The 27,029-nt window shown below is 28.9% G+C and overlaps 5 protein-coding genes across 13 annotated transcripts; 1 reads left to right on the top strand and 4 right to left on the bottom strand.

Annotated features, from left to right (window-relative positions):
• Nucleotides 1-857: 857 nt before the first annotated feature.
• Nucleotides 858-2,390, bottom strand: LOC111036046 (histone H3.3). The gene is made up of 3 exons (XM_022317933.1): nucleotides 2,243-2,390; nucleotides 1,687-1,975; nucleotides 858-1,469 (listed from the first exon to the last, which is right to left on the bottom strand). Exons 2-3 carry the CDS (start codon nucleotides 1,966-1,968, stop codon nucleotides 1,341-1,343), a joined length of 411 nt encoding a protein of 136 aa, XP_022173625.1. The 5' UTR covers nucleotides 1,969-1,975; nucleotides 2,243-2,390; the 3' UTR covers nucleotides 858-1,340.
• On the bottom strand, nucleotides 2,263-7,061 carry LOC111036045. 5 transcript variants are annotated; one of them, XR_002604701.1, is made up of 8 exons: nucleotides 6,715-7,061; nucleotides 5,949-6,214; nucleotides 5,275-5,332; nucleotides 4,532-4,732; nucleotides 4,355-4,470; nucleotides 3,548-4,275; nucleotides 2,791-2,894; nucleotides 2,263-2,633 (listed from the first exon to the last, which is right to left on the bottom strand). XR_002604701.1 is itself a non-coding variant. In XM_022317932.1 (7 exons), the coding sequence occupies exons 2-6, from the start codon at nucleotides 6,182-6,184 to the stop codon at nucleotides 3,597-3,599; spliced, it is 1,290 nt and encodes a 429-aa protein (XP_022173624.1). In that variant the 5' UTR covers nucleotides 6,185-6,214; nucleotides 6,715-7,060; the 3' UTR covers nucleotides 2,263-2,898; nucleotides 3,548-3,596. The 5 variants fall into 5 exon arrangements, 1 of the variants encoding a protein (XP_022173624.1); XR_002604702.1 differs by having other exon boundaries at nucleotides 2,791-2,898; nucleotides 6,895-7,061; XR_002604700.1 differs by having other exon boundaries at nucleotides 2,791-2,898; nucleotides 6,715-7,060.
• Nucleotides 7,062-12,145: 5,084 nt separating this feature from the next.
• On the bottom strand, nucleotides 12,146-14,451 carry LOC111036053 (endonuclease III-like protein 1). Of its 5 annotated transcripts, none has more exons than XM_022317945.1 (5): nucleotides 14,346-14,451; nucleotides 13,387-13,665; nucleotides 12,990-13,160; nucleotides 12,725-12,884; nucleotides 12,146-12,652 (listed from the first exon to the last, which is right to left on the bottom strand). In XM_022317945.1, the coding sequence occupies exons 2-5, from the start codon at nucleotides 13,645-13,647 to the stop codon at nucleotides 12,420-12,422; spliced, it is 825 nt and encodes a 274-aa protein (XP_022173637.1). In that variant the 5' UTR covers nucleotides 13,648-13,665; nucleotides 14,346-14,451; the 3' UTR covers nucleotides 12,146-12,419. The 5 variants fall into 5 exon arrangements, with proteins under 5 accessions (XP_022173637.1, XP_022173636.1, XP_022173635.1 ...); XM_022317944.1 differs by having other exon boundaries at nucleotides 14,277-14,389; XM_022317943.1 differs by lacking the exon at nucleotides 14,346-14,451 and adding an exon at nucleotides 13,807-14,048 and having other exon boundaries at nucleotides 13,387-13,687.
• Nucleotides 14,452-18,200: 3,749 nt separating this feature from the next.
• LOC111036054 (histidine-rich glycoprotein-like) lies at nucleotides 18,201-20,171 on the top strand. The gene is made up of 3 exons (XM_022317946.1): nucleotides 18,201-18,331; nucleotides 18,977-19,041; nucleotides 19,771-20,171. The coding sequence occupies exons 1-3, from the start codon at nucleotides 18,320-18,322 to the stop codon at nucleotides 19,958-19,960; spliced, it is 267 nt and encodes an 88-aa protein (XP_022173638.1). The 5' UTR covers nucleotides 18,201-18,319; the 3' UTR covers nucleotides 19,961-20,171.
• Nucleotides 20,172-23,193: 3,022 nt separating this feature from the next.
• Nucleotides 23,194-25,282, bottom strand: LOC111036051 (uncharacterized protein DDB_G0272718). The gene is made up of 3 exons (XM_022317938.1): nucleotides 25,150-25,282; nucleotides 24,374-24,441; nucleotides 23,194-23,512 (listed from the first exon to the last, which is right to left on the bottom strand). Exons 1-3 carry the CDS (start codon nucleotides 25,159-25,161, stop codon nucleotides 23,326-23,328), a joined length of 267 nt encoding a protein of 88 aa, XP_022173630.1. The 5' UTR covers nucleotides 25,162-25,282; the 3' UTR covers nucleotides 23,194-23,325.
• Between the last annotated feature and the right edge of the window lie 1,747 nt (nucleotides 25,283-27,029).

Raw genomic sequence — 27,029 nt, 5'->3', positions numbered from 1 at the left:
CGATTTTACACAGTGACTTCATAGTTATTAATACATTTAATATTTTGAATAACTTGTTTTCAATTTCTGATGAAAGAATGTCAAATAATATCAACTAATTAATAATTAATATTAAATAGTACCTGATAAATGATCTATAATTGTATTAGCTATTAAAGTGCTTATGCAGTTAGTGGCCCACCTCGTCTGGGCAATCTACTTGCAGATAACCCAAAATATAGTGCACAAACATAGTGAAAATTGAAAGCTATACATAAACCAATTTGAATATTATACGATCACACAACAGAAAATGAAATTTTTAATATAACCCGCTTTACTGACTCAGCTAGATGAATAATCGAAACTTCAAAGGACTTTTCAAGGTTTTTTCGAAGCACACAATAGTTAATATTTTATTACAATGGTATCTGATTAATTGATGTACTAATATGATTTACTGAGTGATACATTTAAATAAATATATTATTATATACTCAATAGGGAAGTAAAATATTGTTAATTTTTATTAGTATTTACCAGTGGATTAAGCCATACTATTAACACCTATATTTTGATACTAATTTACTATTTATTCAATCTTAATTTTCTCACATAATAAATTCATCTATTGTAATAAAGGCAATTTGATACTAAAAAATATTAAAATTGTTGGAATATGATAAATACTATACTTAGAATATACCGGTATCTTTTAGAATTGTATACTCAGCCTAGAAAAGTAGAATCCAATTTGGAAGATTTAAGGAAAAATATATACACCTTAGATTATATGTATTAATTCATGACATTTATTTAAAGAAATGAATATTATGTGCATTTATGTATGTACGGATAGTAAAACAATATAACCACAATTAAAAAAAATGTCTTATATTTTGAAAACTAAATTCTTAAGCAACAGAATTATTTGTTACAATTAAAACATAAAGTAGCATATAATAACTAAATATGGTTTAAATTGTATGATTAATGAATTATTACATATAATTTACTTAGTTGCCTATTTATTCAAAATGTATTAAGTATATTATGAAGTTATTAAAAAAAAGAAGTTTTTTGAACGACTTGAAATATAACATTTACTATATGTATTATAAAATGCTGCTACTGTCGCTCAAAAATATTGTTTCCTTAAATGAACACTTACTTATAATTAAATATGTATAAAAAAAAATAAGGTTTCCTACAAATTAATATTACACACACACACACATATTTATAGTATAGCTAGTTCTTGTTATTTTTTTTTTAGAAAAAAAAATGTATATGTAAAAAGATAACCCAGGAAAATTGTCAAACGAAAAAAAAATACAGTTGAGAGGAATGTGATGGATGAATTAGGCTCTTTCACCACGGATACGTCTAGCCAATTGAATGTCTTTAGGCATAATGGTGACACGTTTGGCGTGGATAGCGCATAAATTGGTGTCTTCAAATAAACCGACCAAGTATGCTTCACTGGCCTCCTGAAACAATAAAAATTTAGATATTAGAAAAATGTAGTTAATTTAAAAAGTGAAAGGTTAGAAATACAATTCAATGACAAAATTATTAATCTGAAATGGTCACATACCCAAAATATAAAATCATTAAGTTCAAACCAAACTAAAATCCTAAATTGAAATGATCAAAATAGATTGTTAAAACTATAATATAAATGAGGCTCTAGGAACACAATAATACCTGCAAAGCTCCAATAGCTGCACTTTGGAAACGCAAGTCTGTCTTGAAATCTTGGGCAATTTCTCTGACCAAACGTTGGAACGGTAACTTGCGGATCAGCAACTCGGTGGACTTTTGGTAACGACGAATCTCACGGAGAGCCACAGTACCTGGACGATAACGATGAGGTTTCTTCACTCCACCAGTGGAAGGTGCACTTTTGCGGGCGGCTTTGGTGGCCAACTGTTTACGGGGAGCTTTTCCTCCAGTAGATTTACGAGCGGTCTGCTTAGTACGAGCCATGGTTCAACTGAAACATATTCGAAAGTCAAAATTATCAGCGTTCTAGCATAGAAAACTCAATCTCGGTGGGAGGGGGCGAGCGTCCATCGAAAACAAAACGTCACGCCAAAATCCTAGCCATATTAGTGAGAATATCAATCGAAAACCCGGACCAGCCGTTGACGTTCAGAAAAGGTCCAGACGGCCAAACAAACATAGCGTAATGGCGAAAGCTCTCGAGCTGACGGAACGGCTCGCTTGGAGTTTTGAAATTCAAGGTTCTGATGGTACTTACTACGCGTGAGCTGTGACTTGACAAATCAAAAGACGAAACGAAAGGCCGTTGAGTGATGAACGAGAAAGAGCAACGAGAGAGATCGGAGACGGACCACAACACGACAATGAACTGCAGCAGCGATTACACAATGGCGACGGCGGACGGTTTGTTTGTGGTGGAGAGGTCGACGTCATTGAACACTGCACGGACGGGTGACAGTAACGGGGCTGCTGATTGGCCGACAGGGCATCTAACAGGCCGCGCGATTGGCGAGAATAACGGGCACGGGGATTGGACAGCATCCACCGCATCGTTGCCAACATGATTTTGCCGCGTTTTTTCCCCACCATTACTTTTCGCGCCAAAATTGATGATCAAAACCATTATTTAAAAACGAGTCAACTGAAACCTGGATTGCGATTTAATTATTTAGCATTAAAGATCGTACAAGAAACGATCGAATAAGTTATCGTTTCATCGGAAAATTACAAGACACATAAACTCTTTTTTTGAATACAGTCATAAAACATTCAGTAATTGAAGTTTAAAAAATAAAAAATACTCACATTAAATACAGCATAACATTCATTTGGTAAATGCAATGTGACCATATCAAACATGAACACCACACAGGACTGTTCATTTTTAATCAATTGTTTCATAAATAGGACTACCTTTTAAAAAAGAATAAAATAATAATATATAATTTTATACTCAATAAATTATGGGTGAACATTTGTTTAAACATAATAATGTCACTAAAAAAATAGTTGTATTATGCTAATTCATAATAATAATTAATAAATAATGATATAATTTATAAGTTAAGTAGTATTTTATTTAAAGGTATATATATATATTACAAAGAAAATGTGTTAACAAATTATCGAAGATAAATTGAAAATACTCAAAAGGTCTTTCAAATTGGTGAGATTTTCTAAATTTGAATTAAATGATTGATTTATAAATCTATATAATACATTACTAAACAAATGATAATTAATCATAGTATCAAACAAATACAAAAAGTTGTACTTAAATATTATATTTATAATTACTTTCAAATTTATATTTATTTGATTTTAAACCCAATTAATTCTAAATTAAAATGAATGTGTAAATATTTGGTTGATGTAAAGGTGGGTGCTGTTGACTAAACTTATTATTGAAATAATACAAAAATATTGTATCAATCATATAATTATTTAAATGATTTAATTTAATGGTGGTTAACACATTTAATTGGTAAAAAGTATTTTTTTTAAGTTTAACTCCTAAATATCACCATAATTTATAAGTTTTAAAAGGTGGGTAAAATCTTACCACAGTCCACAATTTTATAATTTTTTCACACAATTTTAATGTTTTTAATTCATATGTGTTTTTCCTTCAACTGTTCTCCAAATGAAAGCAGTGTGTTCAATAAAGATTCTTTAGAAGTTAAACTATCTTTCATTGCTAATGTGTAATGTTTGATTGCCGACTTAAAATAACTTGGATTTGATTCAAACTGTTGCAAAATCATTTTATTAACTGTATCATAATCAGACATTAATTGGTTTAAGTCATTTTCATTATTATCACATACTACATTTTGTGCATCTATATGTTCAACCAAAATGTATTTATCATATTCTTCAGGACATTCAAAATGATCATTTTCAATAGGCTCTTTTATTTTACTATCATCAATGAAAAACTTTTTTTCGGTTTTCTTCATTACAAATCGCTTTTTAACCACTTCTGTTGTACTAGTATTGATTTTATTATTTTTAATAGATACTTGTGAAATACTTGATGTTGTGTTTTGCTGTGGACTCTTAGACTTGTCAAAATGTGTTATATTTAATTTGTTTTCTGTTGTGTAAATCTCCATAGAAGTTGTATTACACTGTATTTCCTTTTTTTTTCTTAGTTTCTTTTTTTCAGTGATACACTTTTTCATTGTTTCTAACAGCATATGATTATGATTATGATTATGATTGAGTGTCACAATTGCTTTAAGAGGAATCATTATCACATTATTATCAGCTATTGCATTTTTAACAGACCTAAAATTAATTATAAAAAGTAAATAGTAATTAAGATAAACTTTATAGTAGTTATACTTATTTATAAATTAACACTCACAAAGCTTCACTACATTTTTTTATTCTTACAGTTAATGTGGCCATACACCCTGTGTGTTTCGGATGAGCGTTTTGATACTTATGTGGAAATGTATTATGAATGCATCTATACACTTTCTGAAAATATTTATAAATGTAAAAATAAATATTAAATAATTTAAAGTTATTGCATACTTACATTAAATACAATTTTTTGGCTCGGTGATTTAGTGAATGATTTAACTCTGTAGGTAACCTTAGATTTCTGTTCCAATTCTGATAACCAAACCAAAAATAAATCTTCAGCACAATCGGCAATTTCAAATGTTGATTTCAACCCTTCATTTTCAAAATGTTGAATGGAATTCACTTTGTAAACATAATCTACAGGTACTAATTTCTAGAACAATAAATAATATCTAAATACCATTATATTATATTATTATGTAATAAAATATATTTGAAGAAATAATTTTTTTTTTTTCTTATTTACTTTCCAATTTATAAAATTGAAGAATTTTTTTTATTCTCGTTTGACCTCAAGCTGTGTAATATTAATAATAATAACGTAATAATGACAACAAAGTGTTGATTTGTAATGTTAGGTTTTTGAGTTTTATAAAAAGTATGAAAATTAAAAGCAATTAAATTTGGATAAAAAATGACTATTTCTTATTATTTCAAAATGTGCCTATGATTTTGTTATACTATGCATAATTTTAAATTGTTAGTGCATATAAAATATAAATGCATATTTTTGAATTATTAGTGCATATTTGAATGTATATTTTTCCAATAGTGTATGAACTTATGAGCCCTGATTATAACTAACATGTAATAACACACAGGAGTTCCTAAGATAAATGTCCTCTTAAAAACAGTGTTTATAATATTTAACAATTTAACTGAGTTTCTATCAAATTATTTAAAAATGAATAATACCTTTAACAATGGATAATCATCTAAATTGCTGGGCTCAAATGTCATGTATTTATTAGATCTGTAAATAAAAATTAATTGTTAATTGTTATACTTTATTTGTACCTCTATAATCTAAAAAAGTGGATTAATATGTACAAATTTACAAATGCTTAAGAAATAAGTGACAATGATCCAAGGCTGGGCAAGTTAACGATTTTTTTCAACTCGTTAAGTTAAGTTAATATAAGAAAAAATAAGTTAAGTTAAAGGTTAACTATAGTATTTTTTATAACCTAACCTAACCCGTATACAATTATATGACTAAATATAAATTTAGATTAATTATTTATTAATTATAAATTTTTCCATTTATTTTATATTATATATTTATATCTAATATTTCTTAAGGCATCAAGTTATAAATCAATGGGTTGTATCAAATTTAAAATATAACTTAATTTTAAGAAATCTGTGTATAATTAACTTGAAGTTAACACGTTAAATTTGTAAAAAAAATTAACTTATTAAGTTAAAATTTAGTTTCAAAAAAAAAGTAATGAGTTATTTAACTTAAAGTTTTAACTTAATTTTAATTTTTAACTCGTTAATGCCCAGCCTTGCAATGATCTGATATATGGCATTGATGACTGACATTAAATGATCAAAAAAACAAAGTATACTTTTAATATACTCACTTTTTGATTCTTAAGGAGGCCGTGATGTTCATTTTATGTTTTAACCTTTCATGTCGTCTAAGTGAACTTCTTTCAACAAATTGTAATTGACACTTAGGGCATTTGTGTTTGGCTTCCTTAGTGGTGGTGCTGCTTTTTGAAATAGAAGCTAAAGCTGTATTATGTATATTCTTCATGTGTCTTTTTAAATTTTTTCTGAGAGTAAAATCTTTGTTACATGTATCACAATTATACATGGTCAATATTGATCACCAAAATAGGATAACCTATTAAACAAAACAATTTAATTATTTGGTAACACTTGTTACTAATTATTACAGTTAAAAAACTGTTAATACTTTGATATTGTTCATTGTTTAATTATATATATTACTATAGGTACACAGTATATTATTTTATAGATAAATATCTATTAGTATCTAAAAATATATTCAATGTTTGGCAAGTTTTTTTTCTATAAAGAATAAAATAATCTGATATAATTTTAAAAGATATTTTCATAATAAATCATTCATACTACTCTTCAAACTCATTCTTAGCTAATTTGATATCTAATTGAAGAAAACATTATTTGTGACTATTCTAACCCATCAAATATATTATTTTTAAGTGAGCTATGTAAATATTTCGGTTTGCTTACTCAGCTAAGCCACCACCTAGTTGCCTATGTCTTCATTGTTAAGTTGTATTGGGTACTATTTATAAAAACTTGAATTGATCACTTAATTTATTACATGGTATAAAGTTTATTATTTAAATGGAATACCTAATGTGATAACAATTTATTTGTCATTTGTTCAGTTTGATTGGTTTTATGTAGCTGGATGACAAATAATGGAGTAGGTAGCGATAAGTTATAAATATATTTGTTCTAAAATTAATAAAATATGAAATAGGTTTTCTATTATTATTACATAATAGAATTTCAAAATACTTTTGTAATTACTTGAAAGTTAAAATAAAAGCAGAATGCCCGGGTCCACAATTTTACACAATCATAAAATATTTTCTATGACACCGAACTAAAGTACAAAACAACACTATTCATATTTTCAAATCATCATATTATCACCACAAAAAAATGCTATCATTGTGCTATCATACTTTGATTGCTAGGTTAGGTTATCTCCATAGATATTTATAAGCAACTACAAAAAAATAGATAGCGGACTGCATATTATCATATAACAATATGTATTATACATTCATTTCCCATCGGCCATATTATGTCAACAGGCAATGTTTAGTATGTTTACAAAATAACTCAATAGATAATATACCTATACAGTATACATAGTTATATGTTTATATTATTGTAAATCATGCAATTTTGCCCTGTTGGCATATGGCTGCCCAACTTCAATATTATCCTGTAGTCGGCTGTCTATCTATCCATCTACTTTTTTATAGTTACTTTATGTCTATGGGTTATCTATAAACCTTGCTTTGATTGTACATTTGTACTTATCTATATATATTATGATCTAAGGATGCGAATATGCGATCGATGCATGTCGAGCGTACGATACTGCAATGTAGATAAATTATAAATGTTAATTTTACCATGGTGGCATAGGCGGGCGCATGGCCCATGAAAACTATATAAAACTCACGTATAGCGCATGTACAAAATAATTGTTTTAAAAAACCATTGATAAAGACTTATATTGTATAATATTTAATCAATTATAAAACATTATCCGATTATTTTAAAGATGCTATACTAGTTGGGTCCTGAATTATTATAGGTATTCCACTAGTTCCTGAATATTTTTCGGTAAGTACTACACTAAACTAACATTTTCATTCCCATTTTAACAGACTGTCTATGATTTATTTAGACCACAGGTATGGCTAAAAATGTTTTTTGCAGTTTTTTTAAATATTAAAGTATAAGTAATTAGTAATTGATAGTTAGTAAAAATATTATACAATAATATTAATACAATTTTATTAAATTGAAAAGTAAATGAAAAGTACTTATACGTATATAATATGACTATTGGGATATTCGTAATAAAAAAAGACGTAAGTGGTTTTCGAGCATTTGTGTTATAATTTCAGTGTTATCGGTAATATCTGATAGTTTTTGACATATCTTATAATAAACTATCTGGAACAGCGATAAATGCCGGTTAAGCCTCGACGAGTTGGTTAGGTTAAAAAAAAAATGTAAAAAACATTTTTAACCATACCTGTGGTCTAAATAGATCATAGACAGTCTGTTAAAATGGGAAGTAAAATGTTAGTATAGTGTAGTACTTACCAACAAATATTCAAGAACTTGTGTTGTAATTAAAATAATTCAGGACCCAACTAGTGTAGTACCTAAAATAATTCGGGACCCAACTAGTGTAGCAATTATAAATTCGAGACCCAACTCGGATGCAGCCTAAAGTATTATTTAATAAAGGTAAAATATTGACTACCTGTATTTGGAAGCCATTTAATTGCACTGTTTAAGATACTACGTTCTAAATTATCTTAAAGTTTAAATCGTAATAAGTACCTACTAACAAGCCCCCTTCCCTCCTAAGAGACATAATATGTAGTAATAATATTTAATAACTCAAAAATGGGCTTCTGAAAAACATTGTCAATCTATATTCTATAGCAACGTTTCTCACATCATGAGACGCGATCCAATAGTGAGTGGCGAAATCTTTTTGATGGGTCGCTCCTCGATCTCTGTATTGTATAATAATTATGTAAAGTCCAACTAGTATTGTAGAATAATGTATGACATATTTTTAGTAATCTTCATATTATTTTATTACGATTATGGAATATTTGTTATCTCATCGGTGAGAATGATAAAATTGATTGTAGTAAAAATAGTATTAATTTATGGCATAATTGATTTTTTTTTTTTAGTAGGGGATCGCGTTGCGTACCTAAGAAAGCTTAAATTTATGGGTCGCCATTGCAAAAAGTTTGGGAAACACTGTTCTATAGTATGTTTGTTATAAAACCACAGTTTAAATAAAACTAATCTGTGATAAAATGAAATAAGAATACAAATATTTTTCCTTTTGAAGGCCCCTAGCTCGTGCTTATCTAAATGTATGAATTATTGGCCAACTATAAATATGCTTGATCACCCTGATGTTAGATAGGTACATAGGCGGAGATCTTGTAAAATATTAAGGGGGGCTCAAATATTTGAAGACAAAAAGACCCGTGGGGGCATTGCCCCCACACCCCCAACAAACTAATTTTTACATTAGATCACTCATAAAAAATTGTTCTCGTTATCATAACAACTTAAATAGTTACAAACATAAAAAAAAAATAATTAATAAACGATTTAAATTTAAATATTTCAAACATATTTGAACTAAATTATTTATTAAAAATCTAAATCACAATCTCAAAAGAAATGTATTCCCAAGAACATCAAACAATAAGTAAAATATAATTTAGTATAAAATGGTCAATACGGTTAACGATTCATTCAATCGCGATAAATTTTACGATAGGTTTAATACAGCTATAGCGATAGTCCTAAGATAGCTATCGCTTCTCGAGAATTAACAAAAATTAAGAAAAGAAAAAATATTTTTCCCATCTAAAATAGAATGGTATAATATGTTATTCAATATAGATGGCCAATTGGAACAAAATATGTACAATATTAGGTATATGACCTAAGTAGTGACTTAAATGTTCGGTATGTTGCCGTAAATAATAAATTGGTAAATAGTGTGTATGTAATGTACTAGGTACACTTATATAATTATGGATATAAGAATATAAAATAATGAAAAAAATTCTTCAAACTGTACAAAATTACGGTATTGTTTGTTTAATATTTTTAGGGGGAACTTCAAATAATTTATTTTGGGGGGACTAAGCCCCCGTAAGCCCCCCCCATTTTCTCCACCTATGGATAGGTACCTATAGTTACTTACGTCAAATAGCCACAGAAGCATATAGATGCCATGAAACAAGGACTGATTATAATAATAACAAATAGATATATATAAGTAAATAACAAAAATAAGGATAGGTACTGGATTAGGGTGAACATAAAAGTTCAAGTACCTTCTAACCGGGACATGATTTCAAAAAATAATCTCATCAACTTTTTTATTGGAGAGGTTTGATTGCATTAATTGTTAGTGTCACGATGGATGCATAACAGTCGGCCGAGGGCGTAGGTATCTTACTAGTACTTTCGTATATTCTATATTTAAACATAAACATAAATAGTAATAATACAGTGTAAAAGTGTAATAATTATCATCGGTAAAGATAATTTACAGCTAGTCCTATTAATGAATGTGAAAAATGTCTTAAACACATAATTTATAATCTATGCTCTATTATGATAGGTACTTTGTGTACACTTAACCCGGACTTTCAGAGCAGTCTAAATGTATCATATAATTCTAATTCGACAACCTGGTTCCGGGACCGAACTATCGAAGTTATAATTATCATGTGCCTAGATACTAATAATAATATCAAAACTATCTAGGTTGCATGTTTAAATTTTGCACTGAAATCGAAATTAAGAGGGCTAGAGCCCTCTATCTTTTGTTAAAAATTAATTTTCTCGGTACCTAAAGTCCTAAAATTGGTATTCTCTCATTAGAATAAGCCCTAAAATGTGTTGTAAAAATGATTAATGTGTGTATCTAAGTAATTACGTCAACGCAGTACCTATATGGCTATATATATTTACATATATTCAAACAAATGCATACAATTATCCAATAAGGGATACCATCTGACTATCTGAGATATACATCTACGCTCATCTATAAATTTTATATTATTATCTACCGTGCTTGATACAAACAAGTAACAACCATAATATAATACTACGAAATTGAATTAATAATTGGCAGTGAACAAAACAAGATGATATATTTAAATTTCATATGGAAATTGTCATCTTAGAGTGGTGCTGAATCCAAGATATTGGGGAGGGAGGGGAATCCTCCCACAGTCCCCAAGATTTCAGTTACATTTTTGAAAAAGTTAAAAAGACAAAAGTATTTTATTTATTCAAAACAAAAGTTAATTTTTAACTATTTTTTATTGTACTAAAATAACATGGCGTGATAACATATTTTTCAAATGTTGATAGATTGAGAACACTAATTGGTCCTAACCTCTTTAATTGATCGGTAATTTCCCGCCAAAATGTATTACTGTTATAGCTGGAATATGTGGAGCAGTGGAGCACCATTATGAATTAAATACTATGATTATTGTATTGTACTATTGTTTATTATTTTAAACCACTTTATAGTTTATACATTGTATCTTTATATCTCTCATTAACCATAAATAAATTTAAATACATATCTGTCTTATTGTTGTAAAATCAATGCTATTATTATAGGTAAAAACAGGGGCGTCATTTAAAATTTTTTAAAGGTAAGATAACAACTATAAGGCAAAAAAAATTCATCAGGCCAATATACATTGAGCAATTGTGCTATAGCGTTATTACAAAAAATTGTTTTTAATGCTACGTTCGAAAATTAGAATCTTTTTATTTTATTATTTCCCATCTAATAATCTAATATATCATGAATATTATATATGTAACGATACTAAGTGAGAAGGTACTTAAATTGTTTTAATTGAAATATTAATTATACACTATATTGTACCTAAAAACATTGAACATAAAACAAGTCCTGAAATCCTCAGTCACACTCACAATTTTCAATACAAACCAAACAATTTTATATCTCATTTAAATAATATCACATGGCCATAGTTGCTAATACTTAAGACCAAATAGAAAAAAAAGATTACTTAATACTTTTGCCCAGCGAAGAAAAATGATAGTCAATCCAAAATTCAATGTTGATAAATTCTAGGTAAGCTTAAGCATAACCTGTAACACCTCAAATTACATATCTGGGTAACAACAATTTAGTTGGCTTAGTGTTTTTTTTTTGTGGTGTATTGTAGCCAATTACTCCGACTAGTGTGTAGATTATAAATTACTTTTTTAAATGCTTGTAAAATAATTTTTCAGAATTTTTTCAACTGTAGAATCCTTTTATAAATGTAGACCTTATTATTTCTATGGTTATAAATAAAAATGATGTATTTGTTTTAATTTTTTTTATCTATAAAATCATGATTGGTAATTTTATTTTTATGGTTAGTATTATTTCCTTTAATAAGAATATTGTAATAGAAATTTTAAATTACAATAACACACCAATAAATAGTAGAAAAACAAATATATTTTTAAACATCTCACCTACATTTATTAACTGATCAAAAGGTGCAAATATACCATTCAAAAATTAATTAATTAATTACAAAGTATTGAAGTATATAAAAAAAAAATCTTAATAAATTCATTTTTGTAGAAAAAATATGAACATATCAAGATAAATAATAAAAAAAAAAAAAACTGGATAATATTAGTGAGATTTTAATAGTACTGAAAAATAGGATTACTAATAAAAGCAAAAAAAATGTTTATTTCTTTTTCATTTATGTGCCTTTTATTACAGCAGGACAAGTTTTTTTGTTTAAACAAGAATCACAATGAGGACTTAAGGGTCGGCATATAGTCTGTCCAAATCCGACCAACATGTGATTAACTTCACGCCAAAGGTCTTTAGGTAACCAAGATTCTAATGCTATGCGTGTTTTTTCTGGTGTTTTGGTAGTTTTCTTTACCCATCCCAAACGATTACTTATTCTATGCACATGAGTGTCCACTCCTGTAAAATTTAAAAACTGTGTTAAATTAAATGCAATTTGTTAATAACTTTAATATTTAATTTGTACTGAACCAATTCCAGTAACTTCATTCCAGGCACAACTCATACAGAGATGAGCCATTTTAGGTCCTACACCAGGCAATTGACATAGGTCTTTTATTGTGTTTGGTATATCACCATTATATGTGTCCTTTAATATACGAGTTGTGCGTTTGATGTACTGAACTTTTCTCTAATAGTAATTAAAAATTAACATTCAACATTATTTAGATCTATGTGAAACACAGAAATGAACAAATTTTAACTTATATTATTTTGATAAAATTCAAAATACTACCTTCCAAAATCCAACAGGATAAATAAGTTTTCCCAAATTATCGTCAGGAATTTCCAAAATATTATCAACAGTCAAGCCATGCTGTTTCAAACGTTGCATAGCTGCAAAATTTACTTCATCTTTTGTTTGACTTGATAACATCAAAGAAATTAGTACATGATACCTAATCACCTATAAAATTATAGGGACAAAAAATAGATATTATATATACACAAAACTAATGTTAATAATATTATTTAAAAAAAAAGTCTAATGGAATAACTAAATTGTTTGATATCAAACTCGACAATAAGATAATCGCAATCATTACAAGCCATTGGCATTTGGTCTTTATTAATTGTTTTAATTCAATTAGATAGGTAAAGAATTTTATCTTATACACATTATGTGTACATACTTCTGGTGGTTCATTTAGGTCTGCAGCTTGATCACATCCCATATTGTCTACAGGTGCAACAATATCTTTACGCATTTTTCTTATATTATCCAATGTCTCTTCCCAATTTGGTGGCTTCCAATCAGAATTTGAAGTTATTTCATTAGTATCAGATTTCACTGTCAAATGTTTTCTCTTTTTGATGACTTGTGCATTATTCTCAACTCTGTTAGAACTAATTCTATCAGTCAAAGAACGTTTATTCTTCAAAGAGCCAAGCATTGTTATTAAAATGAAATCCTAGAAAAAAGGAAAAGTTTACCTAAGAAAATAATATGTAATTATAATATTATAATATTGATGTTGACCTAACAATTACAATTTCTGATTTCAATATTTCAGAACAGGATTACAACAGATACTTAGCCTCTTTTGACGTACCTATTACCTAGTCCTAGTGTATTAATATAGTACTAGTAAGTTGTAACTAAATAGGACATAAGCTATTTCAAATTAAAAAAAAAACTGTTGTTTTAATGTTAATCATGTATTCGGCATTTTTATTTTTTAAATTTAAATTATCTCTTATCAGCTATCAGCTTATCACCGATATGGAAAAACCATAATCTGTATATAGTCATATAATAGATATGTCTATGGATTTATGCAACAATCTATCATAACAATTTATATGTCACAAACTCACAAATAAAAGTAATAATAAAATCTTAATTTGTGTGACGATTAAAGATAGTAATATAGTATGGTTGCCCAACGAATCTTGGAAAGTGTCTACCACGATTAAAGATAGTAATGATAGTATGGTATCTTATTTTGAATTATTTTTTGTTATAAAAAGTTAAGTAAAAATTGTATTCTATTTATGAAGTCATCGTATAGAATATTCTTACCTAGTCTCAAAAATAACAAATGAAGAACCTTCATTTAATAATGTAAGTGCAGTTTTATTTGATACCTACTCTAAAAAAATTACAATGGTCTCAATTAAATGTCCAATGGGCTACGTTGGTAGCATAGAATATACATTATTATTTAATTGTTAAACATCAGAAAAATAGAAACAGTTATTATAGAATTAGAATACATTTTGTTATGTTTATAGTATTTTACAAAATATAGGTAGACATTATTCAACAGTATATTTAAAAAAAAAATGATGAGCGCGTGATTATATGAATACTGTTCTGCGTGCAAAATAGTAGTTGCGTGTATAGCCGCTATCACATGCAAGCGCTAGTGCCTGAATCTCCAGCTGTTTAATACTAATAAGACAATAAGTAGAGATTCATTTCGGTGGACACTTTTCAAGTATGAGAATCACGGGTCGATGGGCAACCAATAACCATACTATCTTTAATGGTGATTTGTGTATTATTATGGGCTACATAGATAATACATAATTTTATAATAATATAGACCACCGTTTAAGACACGGATTAAGATGTAGTCCGTGATTTTATTTAGTTCCACAGATATATAAACATACATATTCTTATATATCTATGTTTAGTTTACGGTTTAATATGCACCGTGATATAGATAATAATAATAGACGAGATAAAGAGATAAACACACATATAGGACAGGTGGATGTACCACGGACTAATTCCGCGTTGTGTACAATACATTTTCGTTAGTAAGTTTATTGTGCATATCTGTGTATAAATATTTAATATTCTTTATTATCTATGCTCGGCCCACGACATAGTTAATAAAAAAAAGGTTAGCTCAGAGCACGTAGTACGGACTATCTTCTTGGAAAGCACCAGACACCGTCTAGACACCAGAGTACCATACACATTGTACTACTTTACTAGAGCTGTGTAATGTGTACAACAACAGTATGCGGACTGCACTAATTATATTAGTACTATTATAAGTTCTGAAAAAAAAATATATAATCCGATACTAAACTATTAATTTTCCTTTATTTTTATTTTTTATCAAACGTTGACATTTTGTCAAGCTTTTCCGGTTATTACGTCTGAAACAGAGCAGCTTTTGGCCGACGATAATTTCAGGAAACCGTACAAATCTTTAAGGAGAACTGCTGGTGCGAAATCGGGGAATCTCCATTTCCGCCTTTCAGACATACTGCACGTAAGACAATCATAGGATTTGCGGACCAGGAATGTCCGACCAGGACGCCCAGCCTGCATGGGGTGGTCTCGTTGGGCGGCGACGACGACGCAGTGCACTACAATGTGCGGCCGACTTCGGTTCAGCCGGTAGTACCCTCTCGGCGGCCCTAGAGGATATGGCATGCAGCATCAGCAGGAGCAGGATCAAGTTCAGCTATAGAGGAAAATCAGCCCTTGCCGAAGGACCACAATTGCCGGAATTGCTGCCCTCGTCCACGTGTTCGTTCTATTGGTATAGGCAATCCGCGGCTAAGCAGTTTGAACCGGAAAGCTTGGTTGCATACCGTCAAAATCTGAACAGAACCCTAAACGGCCTAAGGGGTTAAGCTAGTGGTATAAAATAAAACTCGGTTAACCTATATTAGTCAAAAATATTTGAAAATAATAATTTAAGTAATTGTGACTCGTGAAATGTTTTATGTTTCTACCACGAATAATATAATTAATATTTGTTTGAATTATAATATGATGATAACAAACATCGTTATTTGTTTGAATATCCAATTTTAAGGCTACAGCGTCAAGTAGAATTGATTAATTAAATAGTGGTGGTCTAAATACTAGTTTAATATTTTTTAAACGAGAATACGCCGATAACAGCTCGAAAAATATCATCGGTGCACCGTGAACGTGATTATATAAGCTAAATGAGTAAAAGTTTATACAAGTACATATAGCTAATATTATATATCATGTGCAAATATGCAATATTTTTTTAAGTGGCATATGTAACAACATGTATAATATAAAATATTAATTATAATTTATAATAATATTATAAATATTATTTATGCGTAGAATTAATAGTGTGAATAGTACCTAATGGTTAATAATAAAAATATAATCAAGAAATGCAAGATGCGTTATAAGACACGACTGATTATCACTATAGAATAACGTAATGTAATTATACGCATAAGTATCGCAATGATAATAATAGGTAATTATAAATTTACAACCGTTATAAAGTGGATGAAAACAATTTACGAAACAATAATTTAACAGCTTTTTTTAGCATCACGTACCTACGAGGCTACGGCCAGATTTGTGCCTAGCAAAATCAAAGCTCAGTGCCAAGGATCATTTTAATTGCCCTTCCTATTTAAGATTGTCATCGGATCTTATTGTTCAAACGGAAAATTCTGTGTGTAATAATGAAAAAAATTTATTATTGGTTTTTAAAATACAAATTTAAAATAATATTAGGTATATTTTGTATTTTGGCTCTGTCGTGCAGGTCATTAAGCCCGGTTTGTATGCTCCTCTTACAACTCCCTAGGCAAGACTGTCTAAGACATACACCTCAACATAATAATATGTGTGCATAAACCTTGCACACCGGTAAAAAACAAACCCGTTTCTCCGGTGCATACTACTATTATACAACTATATCGGACCCAATAAGTAATAAACCTATCTATGTATACATAATATTATATACCTGCTTGTCGACTGTTACGACTTACAATACACACATGCGTAATGTCGTTGGCCTGTCCGACGGAGAGGGAAACGGCGAAATAGGTATTAAGCGAGTAGTTGCATAATGCACATGCAAGCATTATAATTAGAGCGCGGACTTATATGCAATTGCATATTTTTTCCTTTTCATATTTTTGGATTTTTGTTAGTAATCTTACGAATTATAATAGTTTGAAGTTACTGGAGAAGATCTTTTTAATGGTTGTTGCATATTTTTGGACATTATTACGAAATTTAAAAAGTATTGCATTTGCATATATTATTGAAGCAAAATCTTAAACCAAAAAGGTATAAAATAATATTTTGTAGAGTAGAAATATCAAAAATAAATTTGATAGGCACTAAATATAGTAATTGAAATAAAGAGAAGATAACTAATCGATTACGAATTACGACCTTAACTTTTAGGGGGGCAACACTTCAAACAAAATTACATGATCTTTCCAATAATTAAAAAGACCTATTAATTCTACCATACATGTACGCAGTAGTCAAAAACGTTCAACTTGATGATATTTATCAAGACCCAACAGTTCTTAAATGCTTCAAATATGGGGCATTTTCGATTGGCGTTGGAGGTCGTTCTCAGTATTTTAAATTTATGTTAACAGATAAATGTCACAGCTTTACTGAAGCAAAACTGGAAATGCATTTATGGTTATTCATTTTAATAATAAATAAAATGTAAAAATATATTAATTTATAATACCTACCTTTTTTAGAACATATAAATTTGTGATGTGAATAATTGAAATTTTCTCTCATATATATGTTGCATACATTTTATTATTTTTTGTTCATTTTAATAATAAATGAAACTAAAAAATATATTAATTTACAATACCTATTGTATAGTAATTAAATATACAATTTTGTGATGAAAATAATTGAAATTATATTGCATATTTATTGTATATTTTCCGTTAATATTTGCATATTTGTGCGATTTTGACTGCATATTATATGGCATATTTTGATACTTTTTAGTGCATAAAAATGTGCGCTCTAGTTATATAATTATGTTATTATTTACTGCTTTTCCGCACTGCTCGGGTCAATCCTTCTAGGCAATATCTGTGCTCCTCTTAAAATATATAATAGGTAATAATAACCCAGACCCGCCCTAGTGCGTCCGAACAGAATAAACACGATATGAGTTATGTAAGTTAGACGTACCACTGGCTACCTATATATAAACGTGCAAGATTAAGATATGACAACTTGTGCAGTAATCGTCAACGAGAACGTCCGACCGGGTCTAAAATATTAAATACATAAAAATCTACTTGACACCACAACCAGCCGCAAACATGAAAACCTCAGTGAGTAACTACATCAATTTTGTTTTGATTAATTTTTAATTTTTTTGCGATCTTTCAAATTTATTATTATTGCCTATATAGTATATAGGTATTAGAGATAGCCTTATTATCTAAGAAAACTGTATCGTTATTATTGAATTTGTTTTGACCACGACATCTGGTTTTCACCCGTATTCTTAAGCTTCGAATCGTTTGTCAATTTATTAAAATCTGTTCAATTTTGTTGTTTATATTAAGAACAACAGTCATAATTTACTATAGACTATAGTAAAAAATACTTTTTGAAGTGAAAGAATTGGGGGTATGGTTGTGATACAAACGTGTATGCGATCATCAGAGACAACAAGCACCGCTCTTGTTACATCTTACAATTCAAAATTCAATCAGAGTATTATGAAATGCTATACATTTTTGGTTAAAATAGACAAGTTATTATTTATTCACAATGTACAATTATTTAGAAAAATAGCCAGTTTACTGTCGGCATAAATAATGAATATTATCTTAGTTTATTATAATTTTAATTTTAATAATTTGGTAGGTTGGTAGGTACTTACCAACCAAATATAAAATACCTTATTTTCTACATTATTTTAAAATATTTAAAAAAAAACTTAAAATGTGATTTTATTATTATTATTTAAGGTTGCTATTCTTTTCACTATTCTCTCGGTGGCTGCTGCTTCTCCATTGTTCTTTGGTTCAAAAGAGTAAGTAAAATATATATTATATATCTTTTGATTATAAATTATTTTTAAAAAACATACAAAATCAATAGACTTTACTGTGTAAAGTATGCATGTAATAGGTATAGGTAACAAGAATTATGATGCATGAACCTTTTTTTCCATTTTGAAAGTTTTTATATACAACATAATATAGTATACAGTGGGAAAACAAGTAAAACACTTCCAGATGCATTATTTTAATTTCTATAGAAAATAGTTGAAATCCTATTTCAATGCTAAACAAACTCCTTAAAATTTCGATGATTTTCTTATGAATCTAAAAATATACATACGGAATCTTACTATTAATGTCGAGTTGCAATATTTGTGGAGATTCCATTAGAACATACCGATGTTCTCCCGATACCTACCTACCAATTTCTTTTTATCATAAAATCGTGATTATTCTGTACACAATAAACATGTTATATTTTATTTGAAAAATCGAGCGTAATATCACTAATATCATCCATGGTTTATCACCAATTTCGTAAATCCCCATGAAAATGCAACGTAATAAATTATGTAGGTTCACATACAATATCTACGTATTCTATACAGCTTGTTTTAAATTTGGCTATTATTCCTGACCCGCTCGAGATAATATTATAAAATAATGTACCTGGATAACTTAACGTCCACGTTAATAAATCATTTAAGTATTATAAACATTTATTTTATCAAGCGTTAACTATTGTTTCCGATTTTTAGCGAACACCACGTTATCCATGTACCATACCATGTACACAAGGTCCCAGTTTACATCAAAGAACCCGTATACATTGAGAAGCCTGTCTATATATACAAGACCGTCGATCATCATCACGAACATCACTACCACCAAGAAGACCAACATGATGACCACTATAGCCACGATGATCATTATGACAGCCATTATTGATAAGACTAAGAATAAGACTAAAGACTTTCAAAAGTTTTAGATGCTTGTTTATAAATTCCAATTTATTTTTGTAATTTAATTAAAATAAGTCATGGACCAAAGAGTTCCATTTTTATTTTTTACCATGTAAAATAATGCCTGTTGTAATTATTTCTTTCAATTTACCCCATTATTTATTCAATGAAGTTCTTAAATTGATATTTTTCTACTCTTCGCAAAAACCATTAATTGTTTTAATTTGAGTATTTTTTTTTTGTTTTGTTAAAATTTTAAAATATAGTAATTGAATAAAATGTTGTGTTTCTTTGTTACTATTAAATGAATTCCACTTATATTAGATACAAACTTTATAAAATACTTTACTCTTATTTCCCAAACTATACATTTACGGTCTGGTGTGGCACGGTGATTGTATTCAGTCACGTTTCGTTTCTGAGTGCAAGCATTTGCTGGTGTCACTAATTCCCGAGGCATATAGCCATTTGCACCAAAAAAATGAATTCGTTCTGGGTACAGCCTATTTGTTCCAAAATAAAAAAGGTGTGTTTTTTTCCGACTTTCCATTTGCACTAAATTTACCTGTGGATACATTTCACATTAACGAATTATTTCAATTCAAGACAAAAATTTAAAATAAGCAAGGATATTAAATTTTTATTTTATCAATTTTTTTAAAAACAAAATTAATAATACGAGTTTTTAAAAATAAAAATATCAATTACACATATTTTCCAAACAACACTCAATAATATGTACCTAAACATTTTTTTAAAATCATAGTCTATAACAATAGTTAATATAGTCCACATTTTTTATAAATTATAATAAAATAAAATTATAAAAATTATTATAAAAAATAATAATAATAATAATTATTATTTAATTATTATTATTATTATAATATTATTTTTAAAATTATTATTGAATTATTATCAACTAATATATTTATATATTATTATGTCTTCGAGAGCCACACGCTTACATATTATGCTGCAATGTTATTGTTTTACAATAGTTTTGCCGGGGACATTTTATCTGTATAACGGTACCGTTCAACATTTTAGAAAAAGTATACGCCAATATGACCATGTCTACAACCATTTTTCCCGTTTCACATTTCATTTTTAATATAAAATTCGACTAGTGGACCCTCTCTGTTTTGTAGGTATGGTAGTTTGGGATTTTCAGTTTAGAGGAAAATTTGAGTAGAGTTTCACTCGAGTGAATAATGTCGATTTTCAAAGTGGATGCGAGTGTCTGGAGTTAGTTTAGTTGTTTAATGATGCCGTTTAGTTCTAGTGAATAATTTTTAAGTTATTCATAGGTATTACTAAGGAGGGACACGAATGATTTAATAGTTATAGAAATGATTACCTTGTGGTTCTACACTGATGAAATGACAGTAAGGAGTTCTGATAGAAGGGTTATGACCCTTTCAGTGTTAATATCGGTTAGTAGGAAAGATGTTTGACTCGTTCAGTCATTGTAACCACTTGGTCAGTGTCGAGAGTTGGACGACGCGAGCGGCGGTCACTACAGAACAATTGGTGGGAACGTGAGATTTTTTAGATAGCATACTAAGTCTAAGTATATTTTTTAAAACTGTAGGGAAGGAGGAGACAATAGATGCAGCTGAAGAGTGATAAAGATATACATATAAATAAACATATTATTTTATAATGTAAATGTAAGAAGTTTAATATATAAGAGAAATAATATTGTACTATTTATACTTTATTAAAGAAGATGATGTTATATTATTGTAGTAATTATTGATTATATTAATATAATTATGTATAATATTTCCAAATATACTAATAATTTTGATTTAGTTTTGCTTTTTCAATATAATATTATTATATTACAAATTTATGTTATATGTACCTAATAATTATACCTATTTATAAAGTCACATCATCATTTTAATACATTTTGATGTAACTCTAAAAAAAATACGTTAGATTACATTTTCACTGAATGTTTATATCCACATTTTCTACACATCATACAATTTAGACAACCAGACGTAATTAACGAATGGAGATTGGTGATTAGAGCGCCTGGCAGTTGTGAGAAGGCCACAATATACGCACGCAACGACGGTGACGATAATGTATGCACAATGATTATAATATAGGAAATAGGATACAACGAAGAATAGAGACAATGTAAACAATGACAATTTTAGTTTTATATGAAGGGATTTAAAGGGATACGTATCTATAATTGGATTGATTTGGTGCAATGACAAAGTCGAATACAAACTATATGAAAAAGGCCGTCAGGTATGATGGCGACAGAGGGGTCGATTCGGAAAGCAATACAAACTGGACGGCAATGGTTATTTTTGGGGGATATGCATAAGCAAAGGGTCATTAGTTTCAACCTCGGGCAATCGATGTGGCAATGACAACTGTGGCCCAAATCCTAAAAATGCCTGAAGAGATGCCCTGAGTCACAGGTTGAATTGCCAGAGTAGAACTCGCTACAGAGAGCAGAGAGATCAAAAGGGAACCGAATAAATAAGTACTCTCAGACTCTCTGAGTCACAAAATAAATAATTGAATAATTATTTCAAATGTTGTACAGCCGTTGTTTTCAAATTCCCAATATAAACTTTTACATGTATAGAAATCAGAAAACATCCATATTAAGTATATACGAAAAAGGGGCCCCCGGTCAATTTAGTTAATTCTAATTGGGAACTACTGTTGTACAGATTGATTAGCGCATGGAAATATGGAATACTATAAACGAAAGAGAAACAAAAAATGAGCAGCTGCAATAGTGATTATAAAATTAATTATAAACATCCAGTACACTAACAACGAGATACACTTTAAATCTACTATACAGCAGAGGGAGTACCCGGTTTTTTTAATGTGACACTTACTTAATAATGTTTTCAAATATATCATCGAGTGCTTTCAGCATTTGGCGTTTATACCATAATATTTAACTAATGTAGATATAGTTTGTAAAATAATAATAATAAAGTATTTTAATAAGTTTGTACCTACATAATATAAGTGGAAATAATCAAGTAGGTAGTTCAGGGGAACACAACGTTTTATTTAATATACTATATTTCATTTATACACGCAATAGCCAATAATCAAATTAAAACAATTAATGGTTTTTGCGAAAAGCAGAAAAAATAACAATTTAAGAACTACATTGAATAAACTAAACAAAACAATGAGGTAAATTGAAAGAAATAGTAACAACAGACATTATTTTACATGGTAAAAAAAGAGCTTTAAGTTTATGGTTCATGACTTATTATAATTATATTACAAAAATTAATTGGTCTTGAAGTTTTAAACATCTATAAATTTAAAAAGTCGATATTATTAGTCTTGTAATTAATAATGGCTGCCATAATGATCATCGTGGCTATAGTGGTCATAACTGTGGTCATCGTGGTGGTAGTGATGATCGTGATGATCAATGGTCTTGTAAATGTAGACAGGCTTCTCAACGTATACGGGTTCTTTGATGTAAACAGGAACCTTGTGTACATGGTATGGTACGTGGATAATGTGGTGTTCGCTAAAAACGGAAACAATAATGGTTAAAGCTTGATAAAATAAATGTTCATAATCATAATACTTAAATGATTTACTAATTATCAAAGTGGACGTTAAGTTATCCAGGGATTTAAATTTCAGTATAGTATAATATAATATTTCATAATATGATTTCGAGCGGATCAGAAGTAATAGCCAAATTTAAAAAATAAAATACGTAGATACTGTATGTGTATCTACATAATTTATTACCTTGTATTTTCATGAGGATTTATAAAATTTGTGATAAACCATAATTGATGATTATGACCCACGATTTTTTTCAAATAACATATAACATGTTTATTGTGTATAGAATCATCACGATTTTATGATAAAAAGAAATTGGTAGGTATAGGGAGCACATCGGTATGTTCGTAGGGAATCTCCATAACTATTGCAACTCAATATTTGTACGATTTCGTGTGTATATCTTTAGATTCATAAGAAAATATTCGATACTTTAAGAAGTTTGTTTGATATTAAAATAGGATTTTAGCTATTTTCTGTATAATTTCAAATAAAAATTAATCAATCACTAGAGTTTACTTTAATAACAGTAAAAACAAATCAGAAATTCCAGATGCAATATTTGTATTCATTACTGCAAGTTGTATTGTTGATATAAATATACATATTGCATCTAAAAGTTTTTACTAGTGTTTTCATTATACAGTATATTGTATGATAAAACATACAAGTTGAAAGTCAAACAATAAAGTTCATGCATCATAATAATTGTTATTTCATGCATACACTTTTATGCACTGTACAATCCATAGATATTGTTTGTCTTTTTTAAAATAATTTAAAATCAAAAGAAATATTATATGTTTTTACTTACTGTTTTGGATGACCGAAGAACAGTGGAGAAGCAGCAGCCACCGAGAGAATAGTCAAAAGAATAGCAATCTTAAATAATTAAAATAAAAGAACATTAATTTATGACCAAAAAAACGGTTAGTTTGTTTTTCATGAGTTTAAATAAACTATTATTCTAGGCTATAATATATGTTGCATATTTGTGGTCTTTTTAAAATTAAAATATTGTAGAAAAAAGTATATTTATATTTGGTTGGTAGGTAGGTACCTACCAAACTATTAAAATTAAAATTATAATATACTATGATAATATTCATTATTTATACCGACAGTAAACTGGCTATTTTACAAAATAATTGTATATTGTGAATAAATGATAACTTGTCTATTTTAATCAAAAATGTATAGCATTCTATAATATTCTGTTTGAATTTTGAATTGTATGATGTGGCAAGAGTGGTGCTTGTTGTCTCTGATGGTCGCATACACGTTTGTGTCGCCACCACACTCTCAATTATTTATCTTTAAAAAGCATTTGTTCCAAAGTCTATAGTAAAATATGACATTTGTTCTTAATATAAACAACAAAATTGAACAGATTTTAAGAAATTGACAAACGATTCGAAGAATACGAGTGAAAACCAGATGTCGTGGTCAAAACAAATTCAATAATAAGGATACAGTTTTCTTAGATAGTAAGATAGTATACCTATAATCATACATTTCAAAGATACCGAAAATGTATAAAATAGAAATGAAACAGAACAAAATCGATGTGTACAGCTAGTAGTTACTCACTGAGGTTTTCATTTTTGCGGCTGGTTGTGGTGTCACGTAGATAATATATTTATATTTGATATTATAGACCCGATCGGACGTTCTCGTTGACGATTACTGCACAAGTTGTCGTGGTTTAATCGCGCACGTTTATATATAGGTAGCCGGTGGTACGCCTATAACTTACCCTACCCATGAGAGTGGAGCGGTATACATATTATCATGTGCTCGGACGGGTCACCGGGTTATTATTATTATTGTTTATTTTAGGAGGAGAGCAGATATTGCCCAGAAGGGTTGACCCGCGCAGTGCAGATGTGCAGTAGATATTATAATAAGCTCGCATATTATGCGTTATGCAACTATGCTCGCTCGGTGTTTCGCTGTTTCCCTCTCCGCCTCGGACTTCGGACAGGCCAACGAGATCACGCACGGGTGTATCGTAACGGCCGACAGGTAGGTGTATAATATAATATTATGTTATTATATGTATAATACATACTAGGTAGGTGTATATTATATTACTTATTAGGTCCCATGCAGTTGTATAATAGTATAGTAGGTACGAACGAGGACGAAACGAGTTTGTTTTTCACCGGCTCGTAAGGTTTATGCACACATATTATTATGTCCAGGTGTATGTCCTAGGTAAGTGGTGCTAGAAAAGAAAATAGTGAACTTTATTGTTTCGTTAACTTTTTTTCATCCTCTTTAAAACGGTTACCTATAAATTTATAATTAATATCATCGCGATATTTAAGCGTATTACATTACGTTATTCTATATCGATGATAATCGGTCGTGTTTCATTTATCTCGAATGTCCAGATTGTATTATTACTATTCATTATTCTAATGATATGCACATAATACTATTATAAACATGTAATCATATATAATATGTAATAAGTAATTATGCCAATTATGGTATCGTGTAAGTATTCCGTTTCTTCTTTTGAACATATGACTGAAGCTCTTAAAATAATTTGTACGTTTGAAAGGTTTTTATATGTAATTTAAAACTAGAATTTAATTTTCTAAATGTTAAGAACCTACAGACAAAAATACTAAAAATTGCAAATATTTAGTTTTATTTAATAATATAATCCTAGCATATTTGGTGTTGCATTTTTTTTCGTACTTTCGTATCAGTAAACATTAACATAAAAAAATACAATTTTTATATATTAAGTAGTTTTATATCTGTTACAAGTTTAATTGTATGTTTAATTTTAATAAAGACCTGAAGTGAAAAATGGCAGGTTGTTTGTTGTTATAAGGTGTAAAATATAATGCTGATTAATTTTGCAGCTATACGAATATATGTGCTGTGTGCATGTTAGACAACTAATTTTGAATTGCGAATTTAATCTTTTTTTTAGAATTTGGAGCATAATTCAAATAAATATGGTTTGAGCAATGGAGCATTCTATAATACAATGTATGCATGAATACTGCACAATTTATAAAAACTGATACAAATGAATCATTGAATGGTGTGTACTGGTTATGATATGAAGATTTATGCACTCTATTATAATCTATTGTATATACCTATTGGTCACTCGTTTACGGTGTACAAGCACTACAAGCTGTAATAATACTTACTAATTTCTACGTAAATATATCAAATTATAAACAATACATTTCTTGCATCTTAATTTATTTAATTTGCTAAACATGCTTATTTGTTTATTATTATGTAAGTTGCAGTGCAGTCATAGTAATTGTATAGTATACACGAGTAAAACAAAATGCATTGCTTTGATCACTTAAGCTTTATTCAAAAAACATAACCCGTTATCTCAGACGTTCTAACATTTTAAAAGTAGATTAAAAACCACGCCTACGACACTCTATTGCGGAAAGCGCAATTATTGTTCATATAGCTATAGGTAATTG

The sequence above is a fragment of the Myzus persicae genome, unplaced genomic scaffold, assembly GCF_001856785.1.
Source record: "Myzus persicae strain clone G006 unplaced genomic scaffold, MPER_G0061.0, whole genome shotgun sequence".
Classification (NCBI taxonomy): Eukaryota; Metazoa; Arthropoda; class Insecta; order Hemiptera; family Aphididae; genus Myzus; species Myzus persicae.
This window is presented reverse-complemented; position numbering and strand designations above follow the sequence as displayed.